The sequence below is a fragment of the Conger conger genome, chromosome 19, assembly GCF_963514075.1.
Source record: "Conger conger chromosome 19, fConCon1.1, whole genome shotgun sequence".
NCBI classification, from domain to species: Eukaryota; Metazoa; Chordata; class Actinopteri; order Anguilliformes; family Congridae; genus Conger; species Conger conger.
Genome location: NC_083778.1, coordinates 960,001 through 978,937, shown reverse-complemented (window position 1 = coordinate 978,937; position 18,937 = coordinate 960,001). Strand labels below are relative to the sequence as shown.

Sequence of the window (18,937 nt, the reverse complement as noted above, 5' to 3'; positions counted from 1 at the left end):
GGGAGGATTGTCCCCTGCTTAGCCTCATCAACTGTAAGTCACTTTGGCTTGTTATTATTACCCCTGTCTCATATGGGCTTTTCTCCTTGTCTGTGTTTGGCTCAGGAAACCTGAGGTAGATGCCAACCATCGGCTGCCGCAGACAGGAACACCACCCGCCCCAGGGGCTGCTGGGATAAGCAAGAGCCGGACGGCTGATGCCTTGAAGGCGGGTCCAGTCGGCAGGCAGATCCCACCCGGGAGGAGCCCCTCGTCCGCGGGCCTGTCACGGCCTGAGCCCAAAGACCCGCCCAGATCCGCCATGTTCTCCTCCAACTTCCTCAGTGGAGCCAATCCGCTCAGTGCCGTCTCCTCGGCCGTCAACAAGTTCAGCCTCTTCGGTGACCAGGAGGAGGAGGATGAGGAGGATGAAGAAGAGGAGGAGGAAGAGGAAGAGGAGATGAAGCAGAAGCAGGGCCAGAAGGCTCTGCAGAAGCAGCAGGGGGGGGCTCCGAAACAGGGACAAGGAGCCCTGCAGCAGAAGGCCCTCCCCCAGAAAGGGCCCGGAAAACCTGGCCCCCGACAGCAGGGCCCTCAGGGGCCTCCAAAGCAAGGAGGGCCCCAACAGCAGGTCCCTCAGGGGCCTCCAAAGCAAGGAGGGCCCCAACAGCAGGTCCCTCAGGGGCCTCCAAAACAAGGAGGGCCCCAACAACAGGGCCCTCAGGGGCCTCCAAAACAAGGAGGGCCCCAACAGCAGGTCCCTCAGGGGCCTCCAAAACAAGGAGGGCCCCAACAGCAGGTCCTTCAGGGGCCTCCAAAGCAAGGAGGGCCCCAACAGCAGGTCCCTCAGGGGCCTCCAAAGCAAGGAGCCCAGCCTCAGGGGCCCTGCAAGCCTGGCCCGCAACAACAGGGCCCTCAGGGTCCTCCAAAACAAGGAGGGCCCCAACAGCAGGTCCCTCCCCATGGGGGGGCCCAGACAAAGGGGTCCAGCAAGCCTGGACCACAGCAGCGCGGCCCGTCCGGACCCGGGGCCCAACCAGCGGGTCCCGGGAAAGCCCCAGGGCCACAGGGGCCCAAATCCCTCTGCCCTCTCTGTAAGAGCACCGAGCTGAACCAGAACAGCCAGGAGCCTCCCAACTACAGCACCTGCACCCAGTGCCAGAGCGTGGTGTGCAGCCTCTGCGGATTCAGTCCTCCAGACTCAGTGGTGAGAGCCCCTCCATCTTCCCATCTACCCATCTTCCCATCTACCCATCTACCCATCTACCCATCTTCCCATCTACCCATCTTCCCATCTACCCATCTTCCCATCTTCCCATCTACCCATCTACCCATCTTCCCATCTACCCATCTACCAATCTTCCCATCTACCCATCTACCCATCTACCAATCTTCCCATCTACCCATCTACCCATCTACCCATCTACCCATCTTCCCATCTACCCATCTTCCCATCTACCCATCTACCCATCGCAAGCCTCATTATCAATCAACTCATTCCCATGGTGACAGAGTGCGTACAACCATGGATGTATTTCAGAACTCTCCCACAGACATCTGTTGTATATAACCCCTTGTTTTGTTTTTTTGCTTGGTTATATACAGCATGGTAGAGATACTATTCCTGCAAGATAGTATTACCTTTCCCCACAGTTGGATAATGGGATGGTCCTCTGCAGCTCCATCCAGTTTCATTGCATTTCCAAGGCAAAAGCAGAAACAGGCAGCAGTAGAATTGTTAGCGTGGGGTAAGCAGCTAGCCCATTTCTCATTGAACAATATGAGCACTGGGTGAGCATCTAGCCCACTTCTCATTGAGCACTAAAAGCACTGAGTGAGATTTCTAGCCTATTTCTCATTAAGCAGTATTAGCATTGAGTGAGCAGCTAGCCCAATTCTCATTGAGCAGTGTTAGCATTGAGTGAGCAGCTAGCCCATATCTCATTGAGCAGTGTTAGCACTGAGTGAGCAGCTAGCCCATATCTCATTGAGCAGTGTTAGCACTGAGTGAGCAGCTAGCCCATTTCTCATTGAGCAGTGTTAGCATTGAGTGAGCAGCTAGCCCATTTCTCTATGAGCAGTCTTAGCATTGAGTGAGCAGCTAGCCCATTTATCATTGAGCAGTACTAGCATTGAGTCAACAGCTAGCCTATTTCTCACTAAGCAGTTTTAGCATTGGGTGACCAGCTAGCCCATTTCTCATTCAGCTATATAAGCTTTGGGTGAGCATCTAGCCCACTTCTCATTGAGCAGTAAAAGCATTGAGTGAGCTTTCTAGCCCATATCTCATTGAGCAGTGTTAGCATTGAGTGAGCAGCTAGCCCATTTCTCATTGAGCAGTGTTAGCATTGAGTGAGCAGCTAGCCCATTCTCATTGAGAAGTATTAGCACTGAGTGAGCAGCTAGCCCATTTCTCATTGAGCATATTGCTCAGTGTGTTAGAGCAACACAGGCAGTGGCAGATAGAGATCCTCAGTCAGCAGGTAGAGAGCTGTCTTCTGGGATCAGATCTAATATCACACATTTGCCACTTACCAGCCTGCTGATGGTGGGAAATCTGCCTTACATCGGTCACAGTTTTCATTTTTACAATCTCAAGTGGGATTGCGCTGAATTGAATTGGAAACCCATCCACAGACAAATATGTTTTCATGGCACACAAAACATGTCCGTATATTTCACCATTAACAGTTTCATATTTTGCCATCCATTATTTTGACTGATTTTACAAGTGAGCAGATGACATAAATATCCCGTTCCTTTCGTTTTAATATCTAATGCGAATGTATCGGGGTCATGAAAGATCTGTTTACTTTGCCAGATATTGCTCTGTTTGAGCTCGTAAATCAGGACGTGTCACTGAAGCGCCATATGGTTTTTGTGGATATGGTAAAGATAACCAGGCACCATGTGGACTTAAGGCTAAATCAGCTATTTACTGAACACGGCGACTGAAAATATACCGCGTTGTAAAAGCACCGCGTTTTAATGTTTGTGGTACAGTTACCGGAACAAAATATACCTTAGGAAACTACGACGATACCGATGATAAGGTCATTCATAATTGTAATGTGAGAGTAAACATTACCAGCCAGGACACACTGATAACATTGTATTCCGATGTCGGTTTTTAAGGTTCCGCCTTGATGACGTTGTGTAGCAAAAGACGGCTTGTTCAGGTGCAGCTAGGCTTGAATGACCAGTGAAGAAGAATGAATGACTTTCTGGAGAGCCATATCATCTACGCAGAAAGAAAGAACAAACAAACTGACAAACGTCAAAGCCAAGGAGGAACAGCTTAAATGAATCCAGTTGGGTGCCAAATCTTCTTTTGGAAATGATTTGTCTTAAATCAAGCATCGTTTGTCACCGTCTGATAAAAAAATCGGTATTTTTTCACCGGAGAACGGGTTCACATGCTTTTATAAAGCTTGCTGTTTATTAGAAAAAAAGAAAGAAAAAAAGATTTACGCAGATCATTCTCAACTGCTATCCACTCCGCGCGAAAATAATGAGATCGTAAATTCATAATAAGAGCAGTTAAGCCTTTCAATAGCTGGAAAAAATAATGCAATTATCGGGATCTATGACTGAAAATCACATTCTGTTAAAATGCTTTTAATACACTTCGAAAGAAAAACAATGATGCCATTATCCCTACCGGCTATGCTTGTTTAGTTGCGCATTCCATTGCAGAGTAACTGATGGAGTGTGAGATATCTTTTAACACAGCGGATCGCCTTTGCTTGGAAAAAAGACTGCCTGTACTTTGCATTCCAATAACCATTTCATTTGTCTCTTGAAATGCCAAAGGTAGATCATTTGTACAACATACAATAAGATAGAAATCGTGCTCCACTCCTGGACTGTGGGCCAGATTTATTAAGAGCTTTAGCACTAGCAAAAACTTATTGGTCATGGCATTTATTTTGCACCAATCGTCGGTTGTATTAGTAGTTTTGGGTGCTCAACCAGGGCCCTGTATCATGAAGCAGGAATATAGTGTTACCTGGATAACTGCTCTGAGTAAAACCCAGAACAGTTCCACATTTGGGGGGATTCCCTTGGATGCTCAGTCCCCTGTTGTAGTTTGTCGCAGAGCTGTGTGAGGTGGCCTTTGACTCTGTGTGTGTCCCTCCTGCAGGGGAAGGAGTGGTTGTGTCTGAACTGTCAGATGCAGCGGGCGTTGGGAGGCATGGACCCCCCCGGACCCCCGATGGTGAAGTCCCCCAAGCAGGCTCCTAAGGCCGAGCCCAGCAACCTTCCAGACGCCAAAAAGCCCTCCCAAACGCAGCCTGGCCCAGATAGCAGGGAGCCAGCTACCCCTCCAGCTACCCCGCCTGTGCAGAAAGGCCCCGGTCCGTCTACCCCACTGCCTGCTCAGAAAGGCCCCGGTCCATCCACCCCACCGCCTGTTCAGAAAGGCCCCGGTCCGTCTACCCCACCGCCTGTTCAGAAAGGCCCCGGTCCATCCACCCCACCGCCTGTTCAGAAAGGCCCCGGTCCATCCACCCCACCGCCTGTTCAGAAAGGCCCCGGTCCATCCACCCCACCGCCTGTTCAGAAAGGCCCCGGTCCGTCCATCCCACCGCCTGTTCAGAAAGGCCCCGGTCCGTCCACTCCACCGCCTGTTCAGAAAGGCCCCGGTCCGTCCACCCCACCGCCTGTTCAGAAAGGCCCCGGTCCGTCCACCCCACCGCCTGCTCAGAAAGGCCCCGGTACGTCCACCCCACCGCCTGTTCAGAAAGGCCCTGGTTTGGCCACAGGGCAGCAAAAGCCAGCAGGCCCACAGGAGATACAAAAGCCGCCCATGACACAACAAGACCCCGCTAAGCCAGGGCAAAAGCCCGCCCAGCAACAACAACAGCAGCAAGGCCAGCCCTCAGGAGGGCCGGTGAAAGCCGATCCCAAACCAGGCCCCGCCGCACAGGACCCAGGCAGGCCTCTGCAGCAGACGCTTAAAGGCAGCCCCTCCCCTGCCAAACCTGCGCACCCTCTGCAGGCCCCGCCCCCCAAGCAGGAGGCGGGCTTCTTCGGCCTCAGCTTCGGCTCCAAACCCAAACCGCCCCCGCCTTCCCCCGCGGCCCCACCCCCCGAGTCTGCCTCGGGGAAGATGTTCGGTTTCGGCTCGTCCATCTTTAGCTCCGCCTCCAGCCTCATCGGCTCCGCCCCGGCCTCGCCCCAAAAACCAGCGGCCGCCACGCCGCCACAGACCATGGCCCAACCAGCCCCCACACAGGCTGCCCCGCCCCCTGCCGCCTCGCCCCAAAAACCAGCGCCCGCCACGCCACCACAGACCAAGGCCCAACCAGCCCCCAAACAGGCCGCCCAGCCCCCTGCCCCGAAAGCATCCAAAATGGACCACCCTCCGCTCCCCCCACAGACCTGCCCACTCTGTAAGGTGGAGCTGAACGTCGGGTCCGGAGAGCCTCCAAACTACGACGTCTGCACCCAGTGCCAGAAGGCTGTCTGCAACCTGTGTGGATTTAACCCCATGCCCCACCTCACAGAGGTAAGCTCCCCACCAGCTCCTGTTTCCCTGCTGCCGTCTGTCTAAACCAGAGATGGGCAACCATTTTGCTGCAACCAGTTACCCTGGCTCAATCAGCTAATTAATTAGCCATACGCACCACTCGTATATTAGACCACAATAACATGCTACAAGAAGAAGAATATTTATATTATGTTATTGTGGCTATAAATTACAGATAATGTAAATGATCGGGCTAATTTAATAATTGCAGAAAGTCGGTCTGAAATCCTATATAAGCATATATGGCCCTGATCTAAATGGTCGTGGAAGGATTTGAACAGCCTGCGTTTTACCATCAAAGGTGGTTTGATGGTTAGTTAGTTGATGGTAGAAGTTGAGTAAACGTGGAAAATAGTGTTCCTGAGTGATGATGTCAAACGATCCATCTCTATGAGCTGTAGGGCAGAGTAATCATGATTCTGCTGGTTTGTGTTCGAGTTCAGTGTCTTGTAGGAGGTTTGTGTTCGAGTTCAGTGTCCTGTAGGAGGTTTGTGTTCGAGTTCAGTGTCTTGTAGGAGGTTTGTGTTCGAGTAGGGAGTTCAGTGTCGAGTAGGAGGTTTGTGTTCGAGTTCAGTGTCTTGTAGGAGGTTTGTGTTCGAGTAGGGAGTTCAGTGTCTTGTAGGAGGTTTGTGTTTGAGTAGGGAGTTCAGTGTCGAGTAGGAGGTTTGTGTTCTGTAGGGAGTTCAGTGTCTTGTAGGAGGTTTGTGTTCTGTAGGGAGTTCAGTGTCTTGTAGGAGGTTTATGTTCTGTAGGGAGTTCAGTGTCGAGTAGGAGGTTTGTGTTCGAGTACGGAGTTCAGTGTTGAGTAGGAGGTTTGTGTTCGAGTAGGGAGTTCATTGTCAAGTAGAAGGTTTGTGTTCGAGTAGGGAGTTCACTGTCGAGTAGGGAGTTCAGTGTTGAGTAGGGAGTTCAGTGTCTTGTAGGAGGTTTGTGTTCGAGTACGGAGTTCAGTGTCGAATAGGAGGTTTGTGTTCGAGTAGGGAGTTCACTGTCGAGTAGGGAGTTCAGTGCCTTGTAGGAGGTTTGTGTTTGAGTAGGAGGTTTGTGTATGAGTAGGAGGTTTGTGTTTGAGTAGGAGGTTTGTGTTTGAGTAGGAGGTTTGTGCTTGAGTAGGTTTGCGATTGAGTTGGAGGTTTGTGTTTGAGTAGGAGGTTTGTGTTTGAGTTGGAGGTTTGTGTTTGAGTAGGAGGTTTGTGTATGAGTAGGAGGTTTGTGTTTGAGTTGGAGGTTTGTGTTCGAGTAGGAGGTTTGTGTTTGAGTAGGTTTGTGTTTGAGTAGGAGGCTTGTGTTTGAGTAGGGGGTTTGTGTTTGAGTAGGAGGTTTGTGTTCGAGTACGGAGTTCAGTGTCGAGTAGGAGGTTTGTGTTCGAGTAGGGAGTTCAGTGTCGAGTAGGCGGTTTGTGCTTGAGTAGGTTTGTGTTCGAGTAGGAGGTTTGTGTTCGAGTAGGAGGTTTGTGTTTGAGTAGGTTTGTGTTTGAGTAGGAGGCTTGTGTTTGAGTAGGGGGTTTGTGTTTGAGTAGGGGGTTTGTGTTTGAGTAGGAGGTTTGTGTTTGAGTAGGGGGTTTGTGTTTGAGTAGGGGGCTTGTGTTTGAGTAGGTTTGTGTTTGAGTAGGAGGTTTGTGTTCGAGTACGGAGTTCAGTGTCAAGTAGGAGGTTTGTGTTCGAGTAGGGAGTTCAGTGTCGAGTAGGAGGTTTGTGCTTGAGTAGGTTTGTGTTTGAGTAGGAGGTTTGTGTTCGAGTAGGAGGTTTGTGTTTGAGTAGGTTTGTGTTTGAGTAGGAGGTTTGTGTTTGAGTAGTTTGATGCCAGTTTTCTTTACTTGGCTGTCGTTTCATTGCTCGTCATCAAACAAGGTTTTCTGGGAAGTGATCTGAACATGTTTTCAGGGTTTTTTTTTTCAAGAGTTGTGCTGCTCTGTGAATATTTTAGTAGAACAGCAGAAGGTGCAAGAGCCGGAGAAGGACAAAATTATTTTACCCATTTTAACATTTGTTGGCTGAGCCTCATGCAGTGCTCTCTGCGGCCATGTTAAAAGTATGTCAGCAGTACTTCTTAGCAAGGTTGGTATATGTTTGGTTCCCCCCTCTTCCCCTCACCCCATTTTCAGTTGATGCTTATGACATGTTTGACAATTTTGAGGATTTGGGGACATTTTGTGCCAAAATTAGTATGCTTTGGCTTCTAGTGGCAAAAGATAGGATGTGCCATCATTAACTACATTGAAATAAAGGGTAAAAAAGGTTAGTTTTGGCTCTCTGCATTTTACCCATCCTAGTTACTTTGGAGCAGTGGGCTGCCCCTGTGCAAGCAAGGGTCCAAAAATTGTTCGTGGCGACACCAGGGCTTGAACCTTCAACCTTCTGGGTCCCAAGTCATGTAGTTTAGCCACCATGCTACAGGCAGCTTCCAACAAATTAATTTCACTAATTAATGGCATTGACTCTGAGATATGCTTTGACTGAGCTTACTAGCAACTTACTGGCAGTGTCAGTTTTGTTTATCAAATTCTAAATATGAATTGCAGGCTGACCTGCTAACAGGTGGTTTCGAGAAAAGGGCTCCCTAAATTACCGGCCTGTTTTCAGTGTTTGCTCTGAAGTGAATTCTAAATGGAAAGAGCTGTTTGTGTGAAGTAACCTTCTAGCATTTGGAGGACGGCTTCCTGTACCACATGGAAAATGAAAGAAGTCTTCTGTGTCTTGGTAATTGGCAGCATACCATACCTATGTATCTCCTTCAAACTCTGCTACATCCTGATCTTAGTCCGATTACACCATTGGCCACTGCCAGATGCCCTGTGTATGTTTACACTATGATGGTCATCTCTCAAAAGGGTATTGGTGCATAAGAAATTGCTTGATCTTCGTGGTTTCCTTGATGCAGAGTTTATAGATGCTTTTCCAAAACACAACAGTATGTTTGGTGTGCTAGTCTTTGTAGACTATTTAGAAGTAGGCCAGAGAAGTATGGCCAGGATTCAAACTTGCTACCCTCTGACTGCTTTGTCTCCCTGTGCTGCCTGGCATTACTGTCCAGGAATAACAGCATATTACACAGCAAAATCCCAAAGGAAAAGTACTTATCTATCATTTTAAGAGACTGTGTAGTGTACAAGGCACACCTGAAAAGCTTTAGGCCACTGAAAAACCCATCATGTTATACTTTAATAGTTTTTGTTTTTCATTAAATTGAACCAGAAGAACCGGTTGTTATTTTCAATCTGAGTTAATGTCGATCTACTGCAGCAAGAGCTACAGAAAATATGTGCTAAAGCGGGGCTACCTTACCCTGTTCTTGAAGATCTACTGTCCTGTAGGTTTACATTTCAACCCTAAAGCAGCCAGCGAGTGCGTGGGTGTGCTTCAGCCCCTGGAGGTCGGCTGGGGGTTAATTGCATCATGGGGGCGTTCCTATTGGCCGGTGCTTAGTTCCAGACCTCTCTCAAGATTAAACAGCACCGCTTCTGCCCAAAACAGGAAATAGAGCTGCCAGGACAATACAACTCCCCTCAGCATTGACTGACCAGTCCTTTTCCTGAATTTCAGTTCTCTATACCTGTTACTATATGCACTCACTGAGCACTTTATTAGGTACACTTGTACACCAGCTAAATGCATAAAGGCATGCAGACATGGTCAAGAGGTTCAGCTGTTTTTCAGACCAAATGTCAGATTGGGGAAGGAATGTGACTTTAACCGCGGAATGATTGTTGGTGCCAGACAGGGTGTTTTCAGTATCTCAGAAACTTCTGATATCCTGGGATTTTCACGCGCAACAGTATCTAGTGTTTGCAGAGAATGGCGTGGAAAAAACAAAAAACATCCAGTGAGCAGCAGTTCTGTGGGCAGAAACGCCTTGTTAATAAGAGCTTACCAAGGTTTTACCGAGGTTTGTGTTCGAGTAGGGAGTTCAGTGTCTTGTAGGAGGTTTGTGTTTGAGTAGGGAGTTCAGTGTCGAGTAGGAGGTTTGTGTTCTGTAGGGAGTTCAGTGTCTTGTAGGAGGTTTGTGTTCTGTAGGGAGTTCAGTGTCTTGTAGGAGGTTTATGTTCTGTAGGGAGTTCAGTGTCGAGTAGGAGGTTTGTGTTCGAGTACGGAGTTCAGTGTTGAGTAGGAGGTTTGTGTTCGAGTAGGGAGTTCATTGTCAAGTAGAAGGTTTGTGTTCGAGTAGGGAGTTCACTGTCGAGTAGGGAGTTCAGTGTTGAGTAGGGAGTTCAGTGTCTTGTAGGAGGTTTGTGTTCGAGTACGGAGTTCAGTGTCGAATAGGAGGTTTGTGTTCGAGTAGGGAGTTCACTGTCGAGTAGGGAGTTCAGTGCCTTGTAGGAGGTTTGTGTTTGAGTAGGAGGTTTGTGTATGAGTAGGAGGTTTGTGTTTGAGTAGGAGGTTTGTGTTTGAGTAGGAGGTTTGTGCTTGAGTAGGTTTGCGATTGAGTTGGAGGTTTGTGTTTGAGTAGGAGGTTTGTGTTTGAGTTGGAGGTTTGTGTTTGAGTAGGAGGTTTGTGTATGAGTAGGAGGTTTGTGTTTGAGTTGGAGGTTTGTGTTCGAGTAGGAGGTTTGTGTTTGAGTAGGTTTGTGTTTGAGTAGGAGGCTTGTGTTTGAGTAGGGGGTTTGTGTTTGAGTAGGAGGTTTGTGTTCGAGTACGGAGTTCAGTGTCGAGTAGGAGGTTTGTGTTCGAGTAGGGAGTTCAGTGTCGAGTAGGCGGTTTGTGCTTGAGTAGGTTTGTGTTCGAGTAGGAGGTTTGTGTTCGAGTAGGAGGTTTGTGTTTGAGTAGGTTTGTGTTTGAGTAGGAGGCTTGTGTTTGAGTAGGGGGTTTGTGTTTGAGTAGGGGGTTTGTGTTTGAGTAGGAGGTTTGTGTTTGAGTAGGGGGTTTGTGTTTGAGTAGGGGGCTTGTGTTTGAGTAGGTTTGTGTTTGAGTAGGAGGTTTGTGTTCGAGTACGGAGTTCAGTGTCAAGTAGGAGGTTTGTGTTCGAGTAGGGAGTTCAGTGTCGAGTAGGAGGTTTGTGCTTGAGTAGGTTTGTGTTTGAGTAGGAGGTTTGTGTTCGAGTAGGAGGTTTGTGTTTGAGTAGGTTTGTGTTTGAGTAGGAGGTTTGTGTTTGAGTAGTTTGATGCCAGTTTTCTTTACTTGGCTGTCGTTTCATTGCTCGTCATCAAACAAGGTTTTCTGGGAAGTGATCTGAACATGTTTTCAGGGTTTTTTTTTTCAAGAGTTGTGCTGCTCTGTGAATATTTTAGTAGAACAGCAGAAGGTGCAAGAGCCGGAGAAGGACAAAATTATTTTACCCATTTTAACATTTGTTGGCTGAGCCTCATGCAGTGCTCTCTGCGGCCATGTTAAAAGTATGTCAGCAGTACTTCTTAGCAAGGTTGGTATATGTTTGGTTCCCCCCTCTTCCCCTCACCCCATTTTCAGTTGATGCTTATGACATGTTTGACAATTTTGAGGATTTGGGGACATTTTGTGCCAAAATTAGTATGCTTTGGCTTCTAGTGGCAAAAGATAGGATGTGCCATCATTAACTACATTGAAATAAAGGGTAAAAAAGGTTAGTTTTGGCTCTCTGCATTTTACCCATCCTAGTTACTTTGGAGCAGTGGGCTGCCCCTGTGCAAGCAAGGGTCCAAAAATTGTTCGTGGCGACACCAGGGCTTGAACCTTCAACCTTCTGGGTCCCAAGTCATGTAGTTTAGCCACCATGCTACAGGCAGCTTCCAACAAATTAATTTCACTAATTAATGGCATTGACTCTGAGATATGCTTTGACTGAGCTTACTAGCAACTTACTGGCAGTGTCAGTTTTGTTTATCAAATTCTAAATATGAATTGCAGGCTGACCTGCTAACAGGTGGTTTCGAGAAAAGGGCTCCCTAAATTACCGGCCTGTTTTCAGTGTTTGCTCTGAAGTGAATTCTAAATGGAAAGAGCTGTTTGTGTGAAGTAACCTTCTAGCATTTGGAGGACGGCTTCCTGTACCACATGGAAAATGAAAGAAGTCTTCTGTGTCTTGGTAATTGGCAGCATACCATACCTATGTATCTCCTTCAAACTCTGCTACATCCTGATCTTAGTCCGATTACACCATTGGCCACTGCCAGATGCCCTGTGTATGTTTACACTATGATGGTCATCTCTCAAAAGGGTATTGGTGCATAAGAAATTGCTTGATCTTCGTGGTTTCCTTGATGCAGAGTTTATAGATGCTTTTCCAAAACACAACAGTATGTTTGGTGTGCTAGTCTTTGTAGACTATTTAGAAGTAGGCCAGAGAAGTATGGCCAGGATTCAAACTTGCTACCCTCTGACTGCTTTGTCTCCCTGTGCTGCCTGGCATTACTGTCCAGGAATAACAGCATATTACACAGCAAAATCCCAAAGGAAAAGTACTTATCTATCATTTTAAGAGACTGTGTAGTGTACAAGGCACACCTGAAAAGCTTTAGGCCACTGAAAAACCCATCATGTTATACTTTAATAGTTTTTGTTTTTCATTAAATTGAACCAGAAGAACCGGTTGTTATTTTCAATCTGAGTTAATGTCGATCTACTGCAGCAAGAGCTACAGAAAATATGTGCTAAAGCGGGGCTACCTTACCCTGTTCTTGAAGATCTACTGTCCTGTAGGTTTACATTTCAACCCTAAAGCAGCCAGCGAGTGCGTGGGTGTGCTTCAGCCCCTGGAGGTCGGCTGGGGGTTAATTGCATCATGGGGGCGTTCCTATTGGCCGGTGCTTAGTTCCAGACCTCTCTCAAGATTAAACAGCACCGCTTCTGCCCAAAACAGGAAATAGAGCTGCCAGGACAATACAACTCCCCTCAGCATTGACTGACCAGTCCTTTTCCTGAATTTCAGTTCTCTATACCTGTTACTATATGCACTCACTGAGCACTTTATTAGGTACACTTGTACACCAGCTAAATGCATAAAGGCATGCAGACATGGTCAAGAGGTTCAGCTGTTTTTCAGACCAAATGTCAGATTGGGGAAGGAATGTGACTTTAACCGCGGAATGATTGTTGGTGCCAGACAGGGTGTTTTCAGTATCTCAGAAACTTCTGATATCCTGGGATTTTCACGCGCAACAGTATCTAGTGTTTGCAGAGAATGGCGTGGAAAAAACAAAAAACATCCAGTGAGCAGCAGTTCTGTGGGCAGAAACGCCTTGTTAATAAGAGCTTACCAAGACAAATGAAAGCTAGTTTAGGGAAGGAATTACAGAATTAATTGGCAATAGAATTCAACCCATCCCCACCCTGAGAATTGCTATCTGCTTGGATGCAGTTGATTGAGCGTTGTGGGTGAAAACCGGCACTCCATGATCACCTCAGAGCCAAAATGACGGCTGCTATCTCCGCCAGGCTGCCAGTCTCAGTGGAGTTGATGTGTTTACCCCCGATGGCAGGCTCCAGTGGAGCTTTTCCTGTCATAGGGCGATTATCTGTCGTGGTGGGTACCTCCGTGTTGTCTTTCGGACCCGCGGTGGCATGACACCCGGCACCGTAACCCTACGCGCGGGTCACGTTCGTTCCCAGCGAGGCGAGCGGAACCCTAGACGCGCTGCGAGCTGATGGCGGCGCGGGCGGGGCTGTAGCCCGGTCACCAGTAGTGCCTCGGGCTCCCTCTCCGTGAGCTGGAGGAGTGTACAGTTTCCATGGCGAGTCGGTTACACTTTCTTTGAAGGGTCCTACAAAAGAGCTATACAATTCCTTCATAAGCACTACGTAGCACATTCGTAAGTGCTACATAAGCATTCATAGGTGCTTATGTCAATAACCTCAAATAGGCAAATGGGGTGTTTGCCATGTCAACATTGGTGTCATTTCACTTCAGGGTAATGTCACTTGTAGCATCAATGCTAACACACCATATGTCTATTAGCTTGACCATCACAGCAGTTTTCTGACAGATCACTTTTCTAGCTGCTAAAGTTGCAGCTAGCTCCAGTTGCTAAAAATATCTAAATCCATTTCCATGATCTGTTTTATTGATATCTACACTCAGTGAGCACTTTATTAGGTATTTATTAGAGATTTTTTTCTGCCTAAAAACAACCGAACCTTTTGACCATGTCTGCATGCTTTTATGAATTTAGTTGCTTTGACATGATTCACTGACTAAATATTTGCTTTAGCAAGCTGGTACAGGCCCACCTCATAAAGTGATGCCTGAGTGTATGTTGGTCATTGTTGATGTGTTTTTCTGCTTTATCATAATTGCTTCAGCGACTGTAAGGAAAAGGGTTGTGTACCTGTGAGCTGGTTTTTGAGCTGAGACCTGGGGAGAAGCAACCCTTAAATGTCATGCAGGAGAAACAGTGCAGTGTTTCTGACGGCCATTTTGATGGCTCTGTTGCATTAGCGTGAATAAATGGCCAATGTACCGTCGCTAATGCTGCGTTCACATGGCAGACGCACACCGAATGTCATTTTAGTGGACGAGAATGCAAGGGTAAAATATGAGTCGGACGGCAGAGAACTGTGTCGATGGGTATGGCAGGCAGCACTTGGCGGTTTTTACTGTTCCAAACAGGATGTGACACAACACAACAACACAACATTGACATGGGAAATGAGAAATTATTATTTATTTTTCATTTTTTCCACAACATGGATAAATATTAATACTAAACGCAATCCCCATTTTCCTATCCTTGTTGGCAACTAGCTGTATTATAGGACAATGACCGAGCAATATCACCATACCAACGTCCACTTCCTGCCCGTTTTTCCCGCACCATCCCAAAAGTGCTGTACCACCGCCCACCACCTACCGCCTACCGCCTACCACCTACCATCTACTATCTACCACCTACCACCTACCACCTACCACCACCTACCATCTACTATCTACCATCTACCACCTACCACCCACTACCATCTACCACCTACCATCTACCTTCTACCGTGGTCCATGTGAACCCAGCATAACAGGGGGTAGGTGAAAAGGCGGAAAGGGCCTGACCCAGTTTTATGGCGGTATTTCCTGTGTGACCCGCGGTGGTAAGGGCACCCTCACGTGTCTGCCACGGTTTCCCAGGGCGCGCAGGTAACCCATGGCAACGGCGGTTGTAATCCCCTGGGCTATTTTTTCAGGCGCTGCAGAGCAGTGGCCGTGACTTTAACCTGGTGCTTCTGCACCGCTTCTGTGTGCATTGCACAATAAACAGGCGGCATGGGGCTTCTGTTCTTTTTGCCTTGCACCGCTGTTTCTACCATATTGGGCCAGTTTCACAGACGCAGTTGAAGTTTAGTCCTGGACAAAATTTATATTCCTATGGTAAATGTCTATTCAAATAGAACTAGTCTGTGTGTTAGTCTATGTGTGAAACTGGCCAGATGTGATTTACAGTAAGTGGGTAAATAATCCCTCTAAACGCAAAAAGCACCTAATTCGGAAAGGTTAACAGCTTGTTAAAGTTCTGGGATTACAGTTGTGGTTGGATGGAAAAACCAGCACGAGCAGGGGTGCCCCAAGGGCTAGTTTGGGAATCACTACATTAATCCCACTGCTCTTTCACTCTTTCTGCTCTGACCGCCTGCCTAGAGCGTGAGGGAAGAGGGCGTACCGGAGGCAAAGCTTGTGTTCTCCTCCCTCGCCTGTCTGCCTGTCTGCCTGTTTATCGCCGCGACAACCCAGACGAACGTCCACCTGGACCCCCGGGCCGCGTCAGCAGAAAGCCAGCTCCTCTCCGTGCCTCACACCGTGCCTCACACCGTGCCTCACACCGTGCTGACGCTCGGATGGGAAAATAACAACAGATGCACTCTATTTAGTTTGGATTCACAGATCCAAGCTGCTATTGCTATTTTTGTTTTTCCCGTGCGTCGCGTGTGCAAACGTCCCTGAAATTACCCAAAAAGTTTGTTAGTGTGGCATGAAGCAATACCGTGTCCTGGGACGACCCAGGTGTCAGGTCTGTGGGTATACCCTGCTCCCCTGTGCCAAAATGTGCCATTGCCAACTGCCAAGGGGAGGGCTGCTATTGGCTGTGGTGTTGCCCAGACAACGAGGGTTTCCAAACTGGCAGAGGATGTAGAAGCAATACACTGCAAAAAAAAATTTTGATTCAAAATTTAAGTCTAATTCTATAACTTTTTAGCTAAATAGGAGAATAAAAACAATGGGTGAGAAAATGTAACTTGTCAATCAAACTTGAAACAAGCTATTATTTTCTATTTAACAAAAAAAAGATCTTAAGGCTTATTACAAGACTAGAAGCGCTTGTTTAACAGACATTTTTTGCAGTGTAGGGATAGACTACAAGTACACACGGCCATTTTAAAAAGATGAAACCAAGACTGTGTTAAAACTAATTGGTAAATGGACTGCATTTATTTTGTACTTTTATCCAAAGGGCTTTACAATGAATGCCTCTCATTCAGTCTTTCATACACACACTCACACAACAATGGCGATAGGCTGTCATGCAAGGCACCAACCGTATATAATAAAATATAATTGCTCAGTGACTCGCACAAAGATCAAAATTTTAAGATTAAACCAATAATAGTGTTGCCGTTTCGTCAGAATAATGATCACCTGAAGAAGGCTTGATATAGCTGAAAGACTATTCTTGGTTTAAAATTTTGGAGCATTATCTTAAGTGTGCAACTCTTATTCTTTCATAGTTTCTCCTCATTTTGACTCTTTGGCTACATAAAGCAGCATGAGTGATTGTGCTGGTGTGTGCTGGTCTCTTCGGGTGTTTCGTGAGAATTTGAAAACAACAAGAAAACACAATAATTATATAACCAAAATTTGCTGACAGTGCTCATTGCAGACAGATTGGACACGAAGAAAAGCCGTCGCAATGCCGCTCTCCTGTGTTTCGTGGCGAAAGGCTTATTTCAGCACTTCTGAAGTTTAACATAATAATCTTGGACTGAGAGGGGCCAGTTATTTGCTTGATCGTTCCAGTAGCGCTAATTCTCCTTTGACTCCGAGGATATTATTATTATTATTATTATTATTATTATTATTATTATTATTCTATTTACTCTTATTCATCTGGCTCCTGTAAAAACGCAGAGAAACTCATAATTACGCAAGTGCCATTCACTTATGCCAGAATCCGATACAATTAGCTGCAAATTAGCACTAAAATGATACTACTGCTGCACTGTAAGACAACCCTGGTCTCCAAGTTATTCAGTTCATCATTCCGAACTCTTAATTACTTAATAGAATTAATAGGCTCAGATGGCCCGCTTGTGAGGCAGAATTGAAGCTGGCAATCTGCTGCTCGGAGGAACTTGTTATTTTTAGTCGATGACGGCTAAGTGTATGAGCAAACCTCCAAGATGTTGCCCAGAATGCAGCAGTAGGCTGCAGTAGCAGACTGTGGAACTTTTCTTAATTTATCTATTGCACTGGAGAGTATTTTCACAATATATACTCACTGAGCACTTTATTAGGTAGACCTGTAGAGCAACTCAATGCATAAAACCATGCAGACGTCTGAATCTAAGTGGCTTTGACCATGGAATGATTGTCAGTGCCAGGCAGGGTGGTTTGAATATCTCAGAAACTGCTCATCTTTTGGGACTTTCATGCACAACAGTCTCTAGAGTTTGCAGAAAATGGTGTGGAAAAAACATCCAGAGAGCAGCAGCAAAAATGCCTTGTTAATGAGAGAGGTCAGTGGAGAATGGCCAGACTGGTCAAAGCTAACAGGAAGGTGACAGTAACCACACAGATAACCACACATTACAACAGTGATATGCAGAAGAGCATCTCTGAACACACAACGCGTCAGAACCTCTAAGTTAGGGGGGTCAAACTCCAGTCCTAGAGGGCCATAGTGTCTGCTGGTTTTTGGTGTGTTTCAGTATGAGAGATACATTTCAAAGTCGTTCATTGGCTAAAGCGTCCACACCCCTGGTTCTCAAGGCTTTAACTGGCTGCTGATTGAAAGGAAACCACAAATACCAGCAGACACTGTGGCCCTCCAGGACTGGAGTTTGATACCCCTGCTCTAATTGAGCAGCAGAAGACCAATACATCTAAAAGCTGAGTCTAATAAAGTATTCACTGAGTGTATATTATATATTATTATTTTGATTAATTATGCATTATATATATTTTTAATGTATTTATTATTAGTAGTAGTAGTAGTAGTAGTAGTAGTAGTAGTAGTAGTAGTAGTAGTAGTAGTAGTAGTAGTAGTAGTAGTAGTAGTAGTAGTAGTAGTAGTAGTAGTAGGGCGGCATGGATGGTGCAGTGGGTAGCACTGCCGCCTCACAGCAAGGAGGTCCTGGGTTCGAATCCCCGTCGGCCGGGGCCTCTCTGTGCGGAGTTTGCATGTTCTCCCCGTGTCTGCGTGGGTTTCCTCCGGGTACTCCGGTTTCCTCCCACAGTCCAAAGACATGCAGGTTAGGCTGATTGGAGAGTCTAAATTGCCCATAGGTGTGAATGGTGTGTGTGCCCTGCGATGGACTGGCGACCTGTCCAGGGTGTATTCCTGCCTTTCGCCCAATGTATGCTGGGATAGGCTCCAGCCTCCCTGCGACACTGTTCAGGATAAGCGGGTTAAGATAATGGGTGGATGGATGGATGGATGGATGGATGGATGGATGGATTATTATTAGTCATAGTAGTAGCAGCAGCAGCAGCAGCAGTAGCAGCAGCAGCAGTAGTAGTAGTAGTAGTAGTAGTAGTAGTAGTAGTAGTAGTAGTAGTAGTATTTAAATGATGCAAAATTAGATTGTAAAAAAACTGAGCATTAAATACATGGTTAATCGCCCCTCCAGGTCAGTGCTGAGAATTGTTAGACGCTCCCTTACTATTTCCTTCCCCTTCAGCCAGAGAATGAGCAGGCAATGGGGCTGTGAGGTCAAGGCTCAAATTACCTGCCCCTTTCTCTGCTGTTGTTTAGGGAGCATGTGCAAAGTGTTTTTTTGGGGGGGGGAAAAGTGGGCAGTTAAAATGGTGCCTCTTTCATCAGATGAAAAAAAACCTCTGCCTGTGCCTTCTGTTTGCTGTTTTCACAGTCACTTTACCTAATGGGAAGAGACAGAACCATGTCACTTTGGCAGCACAGGATATTTCAGCCTGTCCCTTATGTTTTACATTGTGTATTTTAGATTTGGCAACGCCTACATTGAGCTGCATTTATATTGAATTCCAGTAATTGTGTTACTGGCCAAGACACAGTTCTGGGGTGTGTTTCCCGATAACGGTGTCTTTTAGCCCTTTTACGAAGACTCTCTAAGGTATACCTTACTAAAGTAGTTTACTTTTCTACGTGAGTTCCCCGAACTATCACTTAGGCGGTTGCCTAAGCTTCTACGTGCGATGTTACTCACTCGATTATGCACTCCATGCAGCGACTGTTTGACTACGTTATGAGAGAAAGTAGTGTTATTATGAATAAAACATTGCAGGAATACTTACAAATATTGTAGTCATTACGACTTAATAGAATTAATAGAATTACAA

General features: G+C 46.6%; 1 protein-coding gene across 1 annotated transcript in view; it reads left to right on the top strand.

Annotated features, from left to right (window-relative positions):
* Window positions 1-439: 439 nt before the first annotated feature.
* LOC133119276 (protein piccolo-like) overlaps window positions 440-18,937 on the top strand; it is a 137,823-nt gene continuing 119,325 nt past the window's right edge. The window contains exons 1-2 of the mRNA XM_061229804.1: window positions 440-1,186; window positions 4,124-5,491. Coding sequence (XP_061085788.1) covers window positions 440-1,186; window positions 4,124-5,491 — 2,115 coding nt within the window. The remainder of the gene's footprint in view (window positions 1,187-4,123; window positions 5,492-18,937) is intronic.